The 19343-nt window shown below is 45.4% G+C and overlaps 1 protein-coding gene across 50 annotated transcripts in view; it reads right to left on the reverse strand.

The window, feature by feature from the left end:
• Positions 1-625: 625 nt before the first annotated feature.
• LOC695267 (supervillin) overlaps positions 626-19343 on the reverse strand; it is a 271952-nt gene continuing 253234 nt past the window's right edge. For all 50 annotated transcript variants that reach the window (XM_077946150.1, XM_077946143.1, XM_077946148.1 and 47 more), the window contains 9 exons: positions 16365-16516; positions 13451-13556; positions 12590-12797; positions 10023-10156; positions 7941-8096; positions 5909-6052; positions 4701-4825; positions 1698-1853; positions 626-1597 (listed from right to left, as the gene is read on the reverse strand). In XM_077946150.1, the coding sequence (XP_077802276.1) occupies positions 1511-1597; positions 1698-1853; positions 4701-4825; positions 5909-6052; positions 7941-8096; positions 10023-10156; positions 12590-12797; positions 13451-13556; positions 16365-16516 (1268 nt within the window). In that variant the 3' untranslated portion in view covers positions 626-1510. The remainder of the gene's footprint in view (positions 1598-1697; positions 1854-4700; positions 4826-5908; positions 6053-7940; positions 8097-10022; positions 10157-12589; positions 12798-13450; positions 13557-16364; positions 16517-19343) is intronic.

Below are 19343 nucleotides of genomic sequence, written 5' to 3' on the forward strand. Positions count from 1 at the left end.
AGATGTCTTATCCATACAATTTTTTTTTTTTTTGAGACGAAGTCCCTCTCTTGTCACCCAAGCTGTAGTGCAATGACGTGATCTTGGTTTACTGCAACCTCTGCCTCCTGGTTTCAAACGATTCTCCTGCTTCAGCCTGTTGAGTAGCTGGGATTACAGGCACGTGCCACCATGCCCGACTAAGTTTTGTATTTTTAGTAGAGACTGAGTTTCAACATGTTGGCCAGGCTGCTCTTGAACTCCTGGTCTCAGGTGATCCGCCCGCCTCAGCCTCCCAAAGTGCCGGGATTACAGGTGTGGGCCACTTCGCCTGGCTAATAAAATTTTTTTTAAAGGCATTGAGATCCTAAAATTGAAATTGTAGATAGAGTTGTGGGATAAAGAACTTCTGCTGAATGATGATTTGCTGAAGTATGTCTTCAATATAGTACTGAGTACTAATTTTATGAGGCAAATAACTCTGTATTTAATCTTATGACTTTGTATAAAATCTTGCCCTAAACTAAATTCAAATGTATAGTCATTTATACTTAATGACAAAATGCTGGTGCTATGTTAATATTTAAAAAAAAAAATTCCAAAAAGGAACATGCTTGGAATTCAATGTGAACCAATCAGTTCATTGTTGTGTTTATTCTGATGCTTTTATTTGGGAGTCCTGTATCACAAAATGACATGTGTACTGTTTACAAGAGGTATTAGAAATTGAGATGTTTTTATTTTGACTATTTGAGAGTAAAATCGTAGGTAATGTTCCAAACCATCATCAAAGACGCAGAGCAAACTGTTCTGTATAGAAACTGTACATAAAAACAAGGCACTATACATTTTGGGGGAGATATTAAGGTAGAAAGGCTGATTCGCATAGATTCTCCAGAGTCCATGCCATTAAGTACAAATTCTTTGTTCATTTTAGCACCGGAAGCAGTACTCAGAACAAGTCATACCTAATGCTGCAGGAAACGTTTCCAAACGTGTATGAAGATACGTATTGGTGGCAGAGCTAATTCAACAGAAGCAACTCCATCTACCTTTTCATATTATTTTGACACCAAAACAAATCTTGAAAGTGAATGAATACATATTGCTTTGTTAAATACATATTTGACTTATATGGTGTTTATATAAATATATATATATATTTTAGAATCCACAAACTATCAAAATAACACTTTATAAAGAGAACTGCTTCAAAAAAAAAAAAAGAGGCATTGCCTAGCTGGAACAAGAAGGCAGTGCTATCTATAGCAGCTGCGGCTTAAGTGCACATAATAGATACTTTTATTAATTCTGATAACCCGCTGAATGGTGGAAAGAAGTTTCCAAACAGTTCTCTTGAGCATTTACAAAATACACAACTCCCGGACAAGTAGTATCTTTAACAATGTTGGGTTCTGAAAACTCTAATTGAAAAATACTTTGTGGAAAACACCAGTCCAAAAATATATATCCATTTCCCTGGTGCGATGGTACTGGACGTGACTCCGAGGTTCCTCTGGCATCTCCCCACTCAGAACAGGCCTTTTGCTTTCTTCAGGTTCACCTGCTTCCAGGCGGGTAGGGTGTTGTATTCGTCCCGTGTCATGTCTAGTGCAAACTGGAAACATTGGGAGAAGCGCCCCGCGGCTCAGTGAAATGAGCTGGGCGTGCGTGTGTTGTTTTACTCCCATCCCCACCCCACCGGAAGAACCGCTTACCTCGAAGTCTTCATCGGTGAGATAGATCTCAAGCTTCAGAGGATCAACCCCCTCCGGGAGTGGCCTGGCCAGGAGGTCGGCCAGCGGGTAAATGGTTTTACAGAGCTTGGCTAAGACGTCTTCCACGAGGGTGATCTGATTGGAAACTTCTGTGTCCTAGAGAAGAGAAGGGGGCAGAGAGGAGAGCTTGTGTCCTACATTTGAACTTGTTTCATTAAGTGCTTGCAAACACAGCCCTGTGCCATCTGCACACAGCCTGAGGACGCATGGCTCCATATCACTGAGGAGGAAGCGTCTCTGAAAGATAAGGGATTGCCCAAAGCCCTGCAGTTGTCCAGACTCTTAGTTTTTTAAATTTTTAAATTTTAAATTAAAAAATGATATTTTTTGAGACAAGGTCTCACTCTGCTACTCAGGCTGGAGTGCAGTGGTGCAATCATTGCTCACTGCAGCCTCCAGTTTCTGGGCTCAAGTGATCCTCCTGCCTCAGCCTCCTGAGTAGCTGGGACTATGGGTATGGTGCATCACCACGTCTGGCTAATTTATTTTTCCTTTTTCTTTTGTTTTCTTTCTTTTTTTTTTTTTGGTAGAGAACTGGGTCTTGCTATATTGCTTAGGCTGGTCTCAAACTTCTGGCCTCAAGCGATCCTCCTGCTGGGATTACAAGTGTGAACCACCACACTTGACCTCAAATTTTGTTATTTTTTAGAGAGAGTGTCTCACTGTCACCCAGGCTGGAGGGCAGTGGCTCGATCATAGCTCACTGCAGCCTTAACCTCCTGGACTCAAACAGTCTTCCCACCTCAAGCCTCTGGAGTAGCTGGGACTATTGGCATGTGCCACCACGCCCACCTAATATATTTTAAAAACTTTTTTGGAGAGACGGAGTCTTTCTCTGACTTCTAGATGTTTTCTCACCTTGTCACAGAGTTTCAAACAAACCCTGTTTCAGAACTGTCTCCGGAAAAATGTTTAGGGACTTTCCCATGAGTGAATTACAGACGAAGACTAGTAGATTTGAAGTCTAAACACCAGAAGCCTCCAAATAATGGAATTTGTTTAAAAATGTTAAAAAATAACCTGAAAAGAAATCACATCCCTCTTCCCTCCCCCAGCTCCATTTCTTAATCTGAAATAGAAAAAGGTCAGAAAATGCATCTAGAATATTCTGGAGCAGAACCTTTTTTTTTTTTTTTTTTTTTTAACCACTGTGTGAATTTAATATGAACAAACTATTCTGGGTAAATTCTCATCCTCCATTAAACTTGGGACCCCAGATTGGCTGCTCTCCTTTTGGGTGGGTGGATGATGGGAATGCATGACTAAGAACTGCTGCTTATATTAGAAATACATGGGGCAGACTGGTGGTCAAGAGGTGGATTTTGGGCTGGGTGCGGTGGCTTGTGCCTGTAATGTCAACACTTTAGGAGGCTGAGGTGGGAAGATTCCTTGAACCCAGGAGTTGGAGACCAGCTTGGGCAATATGATGAGACGCTGTCTCTATAAATAATATAAAAATAGGCTAGGCATGGAGGTGTGCACCTGTAGTTCTACCTACTTGGGGGGGCTGAAGTGGAAGGGTCGTTTGAACTCAAGCATTCAAGGTTTGTGTGAGCCATGATTGAGTCACCACACTGCAGCCTGGGTGACAAAGCAAGATCCTTTCTCTAAAAAAAGAAGAGGTGGGTTTTGGATGATTTTGCCTGCATCTGAGTACTGACTCCTCCACTCACTGAAGTCACTTTGGCCAAGTGACTTCGTGTTTTTGTGGCCTCTGCTCCCACACCAGTAAAATGGGGATAACAATAAGATAGATCTTGATGGACTGTTCTGATAAATGAGAAAATCAGTGTAAAGTGCTTGGAGATGTGCCTAGTGCAGAGTGAGCACTTGGGGAATGTTAATTATTTGTATAACTTGCTGGTTTATTTGGAATAAACCTCAAAATTAACTCTCCTAGTCTTGAAATTTGAGAAAGTTATGTTTGTCTTATCTGAGTTCCTTTCTCAGGAAACCAACCATCAGGCCTCTCCGACAGTATCAAAAAGCCAGCAGTGGCTGAGACCAGGCCGTAGTCAGCCCCTTCCCTGTGTACATCAAGTCCATTTGGCTCCAGGGAGACAGGTTAGGGTGAGCAGTGACGTCTGTACTACCCAACAGGCCCTCTCCATTGCTACGCAGAAGTAGACTCTGTTTGAAATTACTCGAATTTCCTATAAAATACACTTGGGTCATTTCCCCAAGCAAAGCAGCTCTCCACATGGTAAAAAAAAATTAAAATGGTTAAAAAAAACCTATCTCTCACCAAATTAAAACAAATCCTTGGATTTGCTATTGCTAGCAATGTTAATAGCTCATAAATAAGAAATTCAACATAGCTATAGTAAAATTCTTTCCTGTGTGGTTGGAAAAGAAAACATTCTAGATAATAATATATTTTGGTAGACAGAAGTTATGATAAATGGCTCATGTGGAAATACCAGGTGGTCTCATAAAAGACAATATTAATGAGATGTTGAGCGATACCTTATCATAAGTGAGTCACAGTACATCCATTCATTCAGTTATCTGAACACATTAATTCATCAGATTTCGTTTGTGTCTCCTCTACACAAGGTTAATGTCTGGAACATGAGGGTTTGATTGTGTGTCACATGGACACTGAGAGACAAGCGATGCCAAGCAACAGATTCTTGGCAAACAGAATGAAAAGTTCACGGCTTTTATGTACATATATAGTCCTCAGCATGATTAAACTCACCTTTGCTTTTAAGTTTTTAAAATTTAGGTATCATGTGTAAAAAATTACTACAATGGTTAACTGATTTTCCATTAGACTTCTCTTCTTCCTAAGCAAATTCTATGTCGACTTGTTAAGATGTTACAAAAGGAAAAATATTTTCCCACTTTGACAGTGCAACTGGATGTTCTCCCCAAAGTAAAGTCAACCCACAATCCAAAAGGCGCAGGAGCCACCTTCACAGGGCAGGAAAGCGTGCTCACCATCTCTGTGATCTCAGCAATGTCCTCTCTGTGCTCCCAGCTGGGAAACATATTCGTGAATGTCAGGGGCTCCAGGCCAGCATGGATAAGGTAAGACTTGGGGGGTGGTTTCTTGAGATTTTTCCCTGTAATTACACAGAACAAAATGTCAGTAGACCCAAGGGAGAGGGAGACCCTGTCTTTCACTGATTTCCCTTGAAATCTTTTCTTCGTCAGAACTCATGACTTCATGCTTAAAATGCAAGTTACGAGTAGTTCATAACAACACATGGATAATGTTTATGTAAGATGTTAGTTTCATGCCTGTGACTACAATTGTGACCTATAATCAACCTGAGTCTATACTTCTTGAACCTAACAAAACGCTCTGTATTCCTGGAAGGGAGAGCTCCTCTGTCTGCAGCTTCTGGCTGGAGCATTTTCTTCCTCCTGAATTCACTGTAGCGGCTTCCCTCTGCCTTCCTACCACGGGATTAACTCCAATATGGCTGACAGCGAACGACAGCATCTTATACATCCACATTCACTATAACATTGGGTGGAAGGTTTCATATGTTACTTATTGCTAAAGAGTTTTTCAGGAAGAGAATCAATTGCACATACTCAGTGACATTAAACTAGTTTTATCAATGAAACTGTAAAAATTAAATAAGATATTAATCACTGGCATTTTCATTTTATATAAAAGACTAGAAATTTCATGTGTATAGTGAAGAACCACAAACTTACTATGGGTATTTCTCTTTGGATATAATACTAAAAATAATAATGAATAATAAAAAAGTTGGCAATGGCCATTCACTGCTTGGGGGAGACCTCCATTCTCCAACAGCATGGTAGTGCCTGCAGATAATGTACATGGCAGAGGCCAACTTGTCTCTCAGCATGATCAACCCTGAGTACAGTGGGGTTTTAATCTGCCTGGGGTGTTCCACAATACAGCCTTTATCCTTGAGGGTAACAAGTTAGCCTCATAATATCAGACAGAAAAACTAGTTATTCTTCAAGCTGGCAGCTGAGAATGCGCTAATCTAAAAATTAATACATCTCAGAAGGTTAAAGTGGAAAAAATTGGTTTCATCACCACCGGCCAGGCTTTATGGATGCCGGCTTTCACACGCAGAAAGGGAAGGGGGTCTCCTGGCTGGGCGTGCCTGAGGGGCTTCCCCATCTGTTCCGTGCTGCAGGCGCGTTAGAGGGAGCCTCACCTTTGCAGTACTGGAGCACGGTCTCCATCGCGCTCTTCCGGTCGGAGGCCCAGCGGATGCGGGCAGAACCAGTGATCTTGTTCTCAATGGGCCACCAGCCTTGCCAGAGGTACACCTCGTGGTGATTGTCAACAAGGAAAAGCGCTGTGAGGGCAGGGACACAGCTCGACCATCAGAAGCTCTTTCACGTACACTTCCAGCTCACTCCTCCCCAAACCTAGTGGATGCTGTTCCTCCCCGCTGCTGTGTCATGGGGGAAACCCCCTTGGCCGTCAAACCAGGGGCAAAGAGGCAAACAGAAACCCAGGACACCCCAGCCCTTTGAAAGGTCAACTGGGAGAAGCCTCTAGGCAGAGAGAGGTGGCGTCAAGGAGTTAGTCTCTTTCATTCCTCGTCCTCCAGGTCCTCCTCCTTTTGCCCAAGCTGAAGCCGCTGGCCCTTCTGGATACTGGCAGGACTGTGCTAAGAGTGGAAGGGATAATGCATGTGCCACTCAAGGGGCTGTTAGCACCACGTATCTCCAAAGAGCACAATCAACACTGGAGCACACATCTCACGGCAGACAGGTCAGAGGCGTTCCTGCCCTGCGCGCGACTGCTTAGCAGTGAGGTGAGCTCATGGTTCTCTTACAGAGAAATGGGCTTTAAACATCAAAACTGTGAGTGGTGGCTCATGCTGGTAATCCCAGTGCTTTGGGAGGCTGAGGAGGAAGGACTGCTTGAGCCCAGAGGTTGAAGACCAGCCTGGGCAACATGATGAGACCCTATCTCTACAAAAAGAAAAAAAAAAAAATTAGCCCGGTATGGTGGTGCATGCATGTAGTCTCAGCTACTCAGGAAGCTAAGGAGGGAGGATCGCTTGAGCCCAGGAGTTCGAGGCTGCAGTGAGCCATGACTGCACCACTGCACTCCAGCCTGGATGACAGAGTGAGACCTTGCCTCTAAAAAATATAAAATGAAATAAAAATCAAAATTGTTCTACTGCCTTTTCCTCCTCACTTTTTCTCCTCCTCAAATTGTCAGCCTGACTCTTACTCCACGGGGCAAAACGCCTCTCACTGTTGCTGGTCAGCTCACCGTGTGTCCTTTCCCAGCATGCGTTTCAGGATTCTGTGAAAGCCACACTTTGAAAGCCCAGTGGAGGTTGATAACCCGCCCTGAGCCCCAGGATGAAGGGCGTGGGCACAGCCTCTCTTTCTGATGGCTAAGATTTTCCAAGCATGACATGTGCACTGGTCAAACTTTCAGTGGTGCCCTGGGCTCTCAGTGCAAGGTGAGGTCCCTGGCTGCAGCTCCAGGCTCTTGTAATGTGAGAAGCAACAAACACAAACTGAGAGGCAGCTGACCTTGGCTTCGTTGGAGGGCAGGCGGGAGGGGCTGTCAAGCCCAGTCTCTTGTGACTTTCCCAACCAGAATGAGGGCACAGAGCCCTCACCTTGGGATCAGAAGACCTGGGCTGGAGTCTTGGCTCTGCTGTGGAGCCTTGGTATGGCAGACCCTGTTCCCTGGCTAACTTAGCCAATACCCCAACACCCTTCTCCTCTGCCATTTGCCTCCCCACGCTCCCTTGCAGCTGGGGCTGGCCATGTGACAGGCTCTGGCCAATGGGATGTAAGCAGAAGTCTGCTCGGGGCTTCTGGGAAAACATGTGCTTTATCTGATGTGGCTATTAAGTGGCCTTTTTCCCTCCCCACTTCTTTCTCTTTCTATCTTGAATGCAAACATGATGGCTGGAGCAATGGTAGTTGACTGGTGACCATGCAGCACCAAGACTGAGAGGAAGGCTGGGAGAAAAGCAGAGACGCCAGGCTCTGCTTGAGTCTCGTTCCTTATGCTATAAAGTGTGGCTGATTTCACCCTCCTTCCTTTTGGTGTAGGGGTGAGGATGGAATGAGTGTAAGCACATGTTCTGGGTGTTCTGGGAGTGTGCTTGGCAAACAGAAGCTGCTTAATAAATACCAGCATAAAATCAAAAGGCTTTCTGGAAGATGTGCCTTCTAATGCTCAGCATAGCTGCCCCCTGCAGGCCTTACCTGGCTGGGGCGCACTGTACAGATCTTCCTGCAGGAAGGGCATGGAACTGATCACAGACGGGGCTCGGGCAGGGTACACAAACTCCGTGGCCGCGAAATCCCCAGAGGAGCTGCTGAGGATGAACAGGCGGGGTGCGAAGTTAAAACTTCCAGGATCTTTGAAAGAAAAGAGAACAAAGCTGAAGATATCATGTGCATCCAAGTAAATTCCAGATGAAGAATGAATGTAAAATACGAAATAATTCAAAGCACTATGGAAACACAGGTAGGATTTATCTGAGCTTCAAGGTGGAGAAGGCCTTTTAGCAATTGCAATAGTAAAAGAATGAATCAAAAGGAAAAATAATGCATTGATTATAGAAAAATGAAAAACAACAATGCAAAATTAAAAAGAAAAGAAAAGCCAAGTAACAAATGGGAAATATTTGTAATACAGCAACTAGTTAATATCCTTAATACATGAAGGGACATACATAAGGAAAAAATAATAAAATGTACAAAAGACACAAATAGAACACTCACCAAAGTAGAAACTAAAATGGCTAAAAAATATAGATACATATGCATATATATACACAGATATATGTATGTGTATATCACACATTATGTATATAAGTATACATATATATGTACTTCCAAGTAAAACAAAACAATGCTTAGCTATCTGTCTCCTTTCATCAATTTGGCAAAGAGGAAAAAGATAATATGTTGAATTTATGATTGTGTTGAGAAATGAACGCTTTTGTATATTGCGAGTGAGAATAAAACTTGGCCCGAGCTGATACATGCTATCAGACTTTCATGATGAGCACGGCAGTTCCACATCTAGGAATTCCTCTCAATTAGGAATGAATGTATAGGATTATTTTAAAAAGTATTCAAACTGCATTATTATATAAGGGAGAAAAATCAGAAACAAGAAACAACTCAACTTCCCAGCTGCCAGAGACTGTCAGGTAGAGAGTGGCATATATTCACAGAATAATAGAATATCTCACAGCCATTAGATATCTAAATTTTAATAACTTGGGAAATTATTCATAATAAAGGAAAAAAGCAGGTTACAAAACAGTAGATCCACATATTATTTTTTAAAATAGATATTATATTATAGCATAGAGAAATATGAATTCTGTTACATCTAAGAAATGTGGTTATAAGTGACTTCATTTCTTTTTTTAACTTCTCCATAATTTCAAACGTCTTCTAGGCATTATGTTTAAAAAGCTATATAAAAGTTTATAAACATTGAGGGGCAGAGTATTATGAAGCAGTTATGAGGATACTCCATTGCTGCCCAGCCTTGGGCAACTTGATTAACTTCTGTATGCCTCAGTTTCCTCATCTGTAAAAATGGCACAGTGTTGGGTTGTACTAACGGAGTTACTATATGTAAGGTGTTGGCTGGTGTCTGGTTTGTTGGAACTGCTTCACACAAGTTCGCTTTCCTTCTTATGTTCATCTGTATTTTGAGAACAGCTGGGAAAGCACCCATATACACACCTAACCTCACCCCGGTGAACGGGAGTGCCTATTCTATACAGACACGGCCTTTGTATTTCCAAGCAGGTTAATGACTGAAGGGCTCTGGAAAGGGGATAAGAGGTTGGCTTCCTTCCCCAGGTCCCACTCCAACACCCAGAGGACTGCTGTTTCTCAGGTGGCAGCTGAGGAAAGAAAGAAAATGGTGCCCTGAGTCCCTAAGACCCTGGAAGATGGCTTGGTCCCCAGGAAGCCTTGGGAGCTGATTCGCCAGTGGGAATTTGAAGTCTTGGTGTCCAAGTTAAACTCACCCCCGGAAAGAAAAATACTGTTCAATCAGCTGGACATAATACTCATCACACTAGATTTCAGACAGACTGAAGAATTAAGATAAAACATGAATGGGGCACAGTGGCTCAAGCCTGCAATCCCAGCATTTTGGGAGGCTGAGGCAGGCTGATCACTTGAGCCCCGGAAGTTGAAGCTGCAGTGAGCTGTGATCGCACCACTATACTCCAGTCTGGGTAACAGAGCAAGACTCTCGTTTCCAAAAATAAACAAACAAAAAAGCCAGATTGCAGGCTGTGGATGCCACATTACCTTGAAGCATGCAATCATAGGCTTTCCTGTCTCTCCTTCCCAAGGCGTCCCAGAATCCGAGTGGCTCGGAGCCTTCATCACACTCGTGTATTGTGACTTTGCTGCTACTATGCAGTCCTGCTTCCAGAGGGCATCTGCAAGGGAGAAACGTCAAGAGTTCTTTATAAGTCTGGAGAGTGCTGGCGACCCAAAATTATTATTACTATTATAACAGCTTTATAATAGCTTTATTGAGATATAATTCACATGTCATAAAATTCACTCTTTTTATGTGTACAGATTTTAGTGTATTCACAGAGTTGTGCAACTGTCATACTAATTTCAGAACGTTTTCATCTCCTGGAAAAGGAAGCCCTGTACCCATTAGCAGTCACTCTGCATTTCCCCCATCCTTAGTCCTCAGAACCCACTAATCTACTTCTGTATTTATGGACTTGCCTATTCTGGACATTTCATACAGATGGAATTATATATGTTCTTTTGTGACTGAGTTTTTTAACTCAATGTGATGTTTTTAAGGTTCATCCATGTTGTAGTATGTATCAGTACTGAATTCTTTTTTATGGCAGAATAATATTCCAGTGTATGGCTTTGCCACATTTTTTTTAATCCATTAATGTGTTGGTAGATATTTGGGTTATTTCCACTTTTTGACCACTATGACTAACATTGCTATAAACCTTCACATACAAGTGTTTTCATTTCTCTTGGGTAGATATCTAGTAGAGTTGCTATTCATATGGTAACTGTATGGTTACATCTTTTGAGAAATTGCTAGCCTGTTTTCCAAAGTGGCTGTACTGTTTTACAACCTCCCCAGTAATGTGTAAGGGTTCCAATTTTCACATCCTTGCCAATACTTGTTATCGTCTGCTTTTTTAAAATTTAAAATTTTAATATTTGTGGGTATATACTAATAGTAGGTACATATATATATGGGGTACAGACATAAAATTATTCAAAACTAAACCTGGAGATCAGTTCACCGTCTTTTCTACTTTCTAAGGAAAAGCAATTCTTCCTCATGAATGGAAAAGTGCTCTGCGGTTTATGAGTGTGCGTGGTGCAGGAGGGGAAGTTGACTTGCCCCTAGGGAGGGATGTTTAATGACATCTAATGTGTCACGAACATTACACACATTTTTATATAGAACAATACATATTGACCATTTCTTGTCTTTCTCTCCTGCTAGAGCATGAACTTCATGAGGACAGAGACTCGGGCTTATTCACCACCAAGTCCCCAGTTCCTGACTCCAGTCCTTCGGGAGTTAGAAGCAGGTTGCCCAAAGTTTGTGTTGTAGAAAAACCATTTTTCCAAGATTTATAGGATAAGTCCTGTACGTCCAGATTGCTTGGCGCCATGGGGTACTCAGTAAATGTTTACTGAGTGAATATGTGAATGAGCTCTTCGTTGTTTTTCTTTTCCTCAGTGGTCCAAGTAAACCCTCTGATGGGCCCCAAATGCCTTGGGCCACCTCAGGGCACGTGATTTCTCACCCCTCCCCGTGCCCTAGCCCACGGGTGGTGTTTTCAGATGAAACATCTTGTTTCACATCTGCCTGCCTGTGGAGAGGTGACCTGCTCTGTTCTCTTCTCTGCCCACTCTGTGTAGTGTGTTTTCAGAGCGGACACAGGGGCCCTGGCCACTGCCCTGTTCCAGAACCCAGAGAATGGGGCTCACCAAATCAAACTGGTGGCATGTTGTACCCCTAGGAAGCTCTTCACTTTTACTCACTGAGGTCCTCACGGGTCTCAGTTACCTCCTGAATGCCTGAGTGACACTGGGCTTCTTTGGCAGCTTGCAACGTTTATTTTGCCTGTGTGGCTTGAAAGCACAGAGCCACAGGGGCAGACCACCCTAGCGAGGGGCCGGCCACCACAGCGTCCTCCCTGGGCTGTGGCCTTCACTGCCCTTCCGGTTCCCCTCTTCCCCAAGGTCCCCACTCAGTGCTGTCTCACAGTGTGCTGAGCCTTTGCAAGTGGCCAAGGGCAGGTGCCTGCCTGGGAGGGGAAGAAAACCCAACCCGGAAGTACTGTACCCGGGAAGTGCCCGGAGAGTCCGATCCCTCCCCATTAGGGGCTGCTCTCCAGAATGGGGGACATCTTACCGTCTGAACAGGTGGCAGTTTCCCACCCTCGTCTTTAGCTTTTTAACACTCCGCTGTTCTGGCAAAAGAAAACTCAAAATCCCTAACAGGTATTTGAAATGTGCTCCCTTTAAATATCAAAGGCCCCCAGGCTTCCGATCCAAAAGCAGAACGGCAACTATGAAGAAAGAACCCAGAGTGCTCGCGAGAGTCACTCCCTGGCTCCTCGCCTGCATTAGCTCACCCAGCCAGGTAAATCCTCAGACCGCGAGAGCGGCCCCCAAGTCGGAGGTCTGGACTGGGATATGTGTCCTCTCTGCTTGGCATGTCAGAGGCCCCCGACCACGTTCCCAGCCATCCCTTGCTGCAGTCACTTTCAGCAGCCTGGGATCTGCTGGGAGTCTTGGTAGCTCTGAGCCTGCCCCGTCCCTCTGGGAAGCCCGGTGTGTGGGGGCCTCGTCGCAGACACAACACTCACTGTTCCTTGATCTTGTTCGCGGCGGTCCTTCCGACCTCCTTCGTGTGAGCCTGGGCTTTGCATCCGTGCCACAGGTAGATGAGGGCCTTGTTGACGTTGAGCACCACCATGGAAGTCCTGGACCTCAGGCTGCTACAGTGACAGGCCACTTCCAGCAAATTCCCTTCCACGGGCACCTCTCCGCGCACGCAGTACAGCCGCCACTCACCTGCAGGGGGCACCAGCGGCGCGGAGGAGTCAGGACGTGAGCAAGTGGCAGCGAACGCTGCCCTTCATGGTGCCCGCTGTGCCGCCCACGGCAGCCACTTCCATCCAGGGCCAGGGACTTAGGGGACTAGAGGGGCTGAGGCACTGCGCAGGGAGCCCTGCCAAGCACTGAGGCATCAGGCCTTCCTGCCACCCCCAAAAGTGGGTTCTTAGGTAGGTAGAAGCAGGTGATCTGAAGTTCACAATGTAGAAAAATCATGTTTCCAAGATTTATACAACAAGTTCTATAACAGGCACACTTTAAAAGGCTCTAGAGCTAAGATTTTTTTTTTGTGGGGGGTGCTGGTCAACAAAATTTTCATAATTTATAATAGAAGAACCACTGATTTTTCTTTCCTCCTAAAAAGAGCAGACAGAGGAGGGGAGACCACCTTCCAGCCTCCTGCGTGCAAAGGTGAATCCTCGAGTAAATCCTCCAGAGAGAGGCAGGTCACAAACACCCATAGAGCTGAGTTATCAGGCAAACCTCAGGAGGCTTTCAGAGGTAGAGCCACAACTAGATGAAGACAGACTCACTTTCAGCCCCCAGCTTATAAAAATTCCTTCCAAGAGAGGGAAAGGCAAAGTCGAATTCCAGCAGTAAAAGTGACTTACTTTGCACATTTTCTTCTTCCTCTTCCCGCCTCCCGGAGTGCACCACCATCCCCCCCTGGAAACACTGCAGGAAACAGGGGGGCTCCTTTCCCTGGAGAACTTGGACCTTCCAATGTAAACAGAGGTAAATAGGTAACGGGCGTGGGGTTTTCGAAGTCCTAAAAACAATACATGCCTCTCGTGGAGAATCTGAAACATATCAAGATGTGCAAACAAAAGCAGTGCTAACACTACGGCCTAAAGAGAAGCTCTGCGAACGCTGCCGTGTGCGGCCTCCTCTCAGGGTGTTACGCAGGGAGGGTCTTCTTTTCCTAAACAAAATCGGAGCCTTGCTTTATAGTGATGTACAGCCTCATTTTCTTTACATAATGTTGTTCTGTCAAGCAACATTCTTTTAAAACATGACTCCTGATATTTTAATGGTATTCTGTGGTTACTGATGTCACAAGACTGATATAAACACATTGTTAACAAGATAGCTCTCAGCAATGAGAATGACTCATCGCTGACTTGGTAATCATTCTAGGGAAAATATATGGTTTGCGGCCACCCCAGCAGTCCACTCAGCCTCTCCCTTGCTGTTAGAGAAGGCTTTTCCTTCGGGTGTTATCTGCACCATGAATAATGTTAGGGTTGAGTCACCTCCCTCTAGGACACCGTTACTTAAAGAAATGTTTCCTGGAGCTGGTAGTCAGGGGGCACTGAGGGGAAGCATTTCTCACTGTGAGTTAATTTATCAATCTCAGTGCCCATTTTGCATAACCAATTGCCATTTCTTGGCAGTATTTCATATCTAAAATGATTTTCCAGGGTTGGATCATGGCTCACACCTGTAGTGGTGCACGCCTGAAGTCCCAGCTACCCAGGAGGCTGAGGAAGGAGGACTGATGGAGCCTGGGAGGTCAAGGCTGCAGTGAGCGGTGATGGTGCCACTGCACTCCAGCCTGGGTGACAGAGTGAGGCCCTGTCTCAAAAAAATAATACAAATACAAATAAAATGATTCTCCATCCACTGGATTGGTAACAGGTAAAATGCTCACATGAGAGAGATTAAGACTCACACTCTGAGGCTGATTTTGAAGGCATGATAAAAGCATTTTCACTCATGGTCTTTACAAAAAAAAATAAAGGGGGCCTGGTGCGGTGGCTCACGCCTGTAATCCTAGCACTTTGGGAGGCTGAAGCGGGCAGATCATGAGGTCAGGAGATAGAGACCTTCCTGGCTAACACGGTGAAACCCTGTCTCTACTAAAAAAAAAAAAAAATTAGCCGGGCGTGGTGGTGGGTGCCTGTAGTCCCAGCTACTCCAGAGGCTGAGGCAGGAGAATGGTGTGAACCCGGGAGGGGGAGTTTGCAGTGAGACGATATCGCACCATTGCACTCCAGCCTGGGCGACAGAGCGAGACTCCGTCTCAAAAAAAAAAAAAAAAAAAAAATCTATTAAGTAATTAAAAAAAAAATAAAGGGGTAGTTGAAATGATTATTAGGAATAAATTAAAATGCAACTGTTACCAATACCATTTCTAAAACATAGTCCATAGTAGAAAATATTTTTTAGGGAACATGATTGGTTCTTGGGACAGTGGAAGGCCGGGTGAGTGTGGATCTATTTCTGGCAAGAATGTCTCTGCAGCCTTCCCCCCTGCTATTGTTACTCATTCATCCAGGAGAATAAAGAGGTTTGCACATGGCATTGTCCTGTTGTCGAAGAATCCCAGAGTTAAATCTTAATGGCTGGTACTCTGTACTGAGCGGACGAGACCCAGGCAGAGATCATCTGAATGTTAGAGACATGTCTGCAGGCCTCGGATCTGGGCAGCAGTCCCTGCCAGGCACGATGCAGGCCCTGGGGTTAGAAGGCCGTGGGGTTGTAAGGCCAGGGCTGCACGGTCTGTCATGCTCCTGGGAGATCATGTAGCTTTAGGTGGTGAGAAGTGCTGTGAAAATAAAGGGATCAAGTGCAGGGACTGAGAATGATGGGAGAATGAGAAGGCTCTGGATAGAGCGGGGGTTGGGGGCAGGGTTCAGGTGACATTTGAACAGAAACCTGCCTCATAAGAGGCAGTACACAGGGGTACGTATGTAGAGGCAGTATGGAGTAGGCAGGGGAAGTTTCCAGATAGTGGAATGAGGCATAGGGCAGGAGGTGAGTGGACGGCGGTGGTCTGTGGAACAGGAAGAGGCTGGAGTGGCCTGGGTGGAGGAGACGAGCAGGAGGAGCTTGGAGAGGTGCCCGGGGCCCACCACGAAGGTGCTGGAGCCCCGGGAAGCCACTTAGACTGCAGTGTGTGTGGCAGACAGCAAGGGAGTGACCCAGTCTGACCTGTTCCAGAAAACCCACTCAGGCTGCCGTGAATACAGGTGATGGTCGTTCCCAGTCCTTACATTCACCTGATACTTCCTTCAGGTAGATTCGTGTACATGGAACAACTGATCAAAGTTTTAAGGTTCTCGTGACGAAATTTCAGGATGGCTGCTCAAGTTACACTTCTCACCCAAAACACAGCATCCTCATCCTACTGAGGCCTTGCCAGCTGGCCCTGGATCTGTTCTTTAAAAAATCACCACCATTGTGAGAAGTGGATGATGGCATCTCTTTGTTTCACACACAGTGCCTTGATTGGTTAGGTGGAAACCTTTCAAAGTCACCCATCGGCCATCTGCACTTGTCATGTGGATTTCCTATTTGCAGATACAACATTTTCTCTGGGATCATCTTACAAAAAGTGGGAGGAAGAAAGAAATGGGAGGCACAGCCTGAAATCTGCAGAAGCCAGACCAGGACTGAAGTGCTTTGGGTGACATGGTCTTCCATTATCAGAATCATGTTGGGAGGGACCAGGCCGAGCGCCATCGGCTTCCAGGAGAGGACGCTCCTCTCAGTCCCTGGGGTGTAGAGCTCCCCAGGACTCACCTGGGCCCCCCTTTCCTCGTCCAGCTCCACCGTCATCAGCGCCGACGTGCCCTTCTCACTCACTGTGGAGTGCCGGCCTTGCCAGAAGAAGTAGACGCACTTCTCTTTGCCAGCCGCCCTCACCGAGTGCTCTCCCTTCTGGCGACTTCCCACTGCAAACACAGAACGGCAGACGGACAGGTCAGCAGCTGACACACCTGAGGAGAAGCAAATGTCCGGCTCACTTCCCCAGGGCCTGCGAGGACCAGTGGCAGAGACAGCCTCAGGCCTGGGGCTGGGGAGAAACCATTGGCACCTGGAGGGAAGGTTGGTCACGCCCAGGAGAAGAGAGAAATCACCTTCCTTCCAGCTCCTGACTCAGAGCTCCAACGAGGGGGAAAAGGATCTGAGGGGCCCTCTTGGTGCCCTGAGAAAAAGACCTGTCATCCGGAGGGGGCGGCAGATCACTCCAAGTGTGCGACAGAGTAATTTCTTCAAACTATTTGGTGAGGCCAGGTGAGTGGCTCATGCCTGTAATCCCAACACTCTGGGAGGACTGCTTGAGGTCAGGAGTTCAAGACCAGCCCAGGCAACATAGCAAGAACCCACCTCTAAAATAATTTAAAGAAATTAGCTTGGTGTGGCGTTGCACACCTGTAGTCTTAGCTACTTGGGAGACTGAGGCAGGAGGATCACTTGAGCCTAGAAGTTTGAGACCGCAGTTAGCCATGATTGTGTCATGGCACTCCAGCCTGGGTGACAGGGTGAGACTCTCTTACACACACAAAAAAAGTATTTGGTGACTGCTAGAGCAGGACCCAGGGCTCACACAGACACAAACGCATTTTCCATATTACGCCACTCTTCGGCAAGAGATTAGCTGGTAGGGAAAAGATATTAAAAACACTAGCAGGGCCAGCTTTCAGTACAAAGGAAAAACTGCAGGCTGTTAAAACTATTCTAGTAAAAAATACAACTTTGAAGTTTTCAAGTTCTGTCAGAAATGAGGAGATAAGTTGCTGACATATCACTTGAGCATAAACTAATCTGGGATTTCATGTCTGTCACCAGGGCTGCTGCCGGGATTAAATAAAAATTAGCCAGGCATGGTGATGTAGTTCGAGACCATCTGGCCAACATGGTGAAACCCCCATCTCTACTAAAAGTACAAAACAATAGCTGGGCATAGTGGTGGGCACCTATAATCCCAGCTACTCAGGAGGCTGAGGCGGGAGAATTGCTTGAACCCAGCAGGCAGAGTTGGAGTGAGCCGAGATCATGCCACACAGCACTCCTGGGACTACAGCTGATGGTCCCCATTGCTGGCACCACACAGGCACTCAGTAAACATGAGCAGCACAGGAGGCAGATGAGACTGCTTGGTGTGGAGAGCAGTCATGGGGAGGTTACAGGGTCTCCCTCTGTCACCCAGGCTGGAGTTCAATGGCACAATCATGGCTCACTGCAGCCTCAGCCTCCTGGGCTCAAATGATCCTCCCGCCTCAGCCTCCCAAATAGTTGGGAATACAGGCATGCTGTAGTCCCAGGAGTGCTGTGTGGCATGATCTCGGCTCACTGCAACTCTGCCTCCTGGGTTCGAGCAATTCTCCCGCCTCAGCCTCTTGAGTAGCTGGGATTATAGGTGCCCACCACTATGCCCAGCTATTGTTTTGTACTTTTAGTAGAGATGGGGGTTTCACCATGTTGGCCAGGATGGTCTCGAACTACATCACCATGCCTGGCTAATTTTTATTTTTAACATTTTGTAGAGATAGGGTCTCACTATGTTACCCAGGCTGGTCTCTAACTCCTGGCCTCAAGTGATCCTCCAAAAGTGCTGGAATTATAGGCCAAATGGGCATTTTAGACGTCGTTACAGACATCCAAATCTCTACCTGTAAGAATATGTCTCACTCTAGATTCCCTTCACTCATTCACGCATTCAACAAATATTCACTGAGCGGGGACTTCAGGATTCGGGGCTACAATGACGAACAAGATAATGATGAACAAGACAATGATGAAATTTCTGCTAACTTAGCAACAACACTTTGCCTTTGAATAGCAATCTCACTCTTCAAATAGTGAACATTTGTTGCACTAAATAGATTACTGAGGAAAGATATGTTTCAAATAGATCATAACCGTTTATAAAGACCTTGAAATCTGTTAGCACTCAAATACATTGTGTAAATACATATTCACACTTAAATAATCAACATCACGTCCTAGCATTGCAAAGAGACCTGAGTGTATATACCCAAAACAGAATTGTATCTCTTTTTAAAATTACTTTTATTTTAGAGACAAGGTCTTGCTCTGTTGCCCAGGTTGGAGTGCAGTGGTATGACCACAGCTCACTGCACCCCTGAACTCCTGGGCTCAAGTGATCCTCCTGCCTCAGCCTCCCAAAGTGCTGGGATTACAGCTGCATGCCATCATGCTGGGCTCATTTTTTATTTTTTTGTATAGACAGGGTCTCTCACTATGTAGCCCCGGTTAATCTCAAACAATGTGAAGTGATTTTCTCACTTCAGCTTTCCAAAACTCTGGGGTTACAAGTGTGAGTCTAGAATTTTCTTTCCTTAAAGATATTTTATGAAGCAAACATTTCACTAGTTTTCATTACAATTTTCCTGCACATACCCAAATTTAGTCCTATATGCAACTTAATTTTTCATATGTGTATTCATTTTTAATTCTGGTAATGTAAAGATTAAATTTTTAGTGGTAAGAACTTCTGGGCTATTCTCTTTTTTTTTTTTTGAGACAGGGTCTCACCCTGTTGCCTGGGCTGGAGTGCCGTGTGGCATGATCTTGGCTCACTGCAACCTCTGCCTCCTGCGTTCAAGCAATTCTCCCACCTCAGCCTCCTGAGTAGCTGGGATTATAGGTGCCTGCCACTATGCCCAGCTATTGTTTTGTATTTTTAGTAGAGATGGGGGTTTCACCATGTTGGCCAGGATGGTCTTGAACTCCTGACCTCGTGATTTGCCCGCC

This window comes from Macaca mulatta, chromosome 9 (genome assembly GCF_049350105.2).
Source record: "Macaca mulatta isolate MMU2019108-1 chromosome 9, T2T-MMU8v2.0, whole genome shotgun sequence".
Taxonomy (NCBI): domain Eukaryota; kingdom Metazoa; phylum Chordata; class Mammalia; order Primates; family Cercopithecidae; genus Macaca; species Macaca mulatta.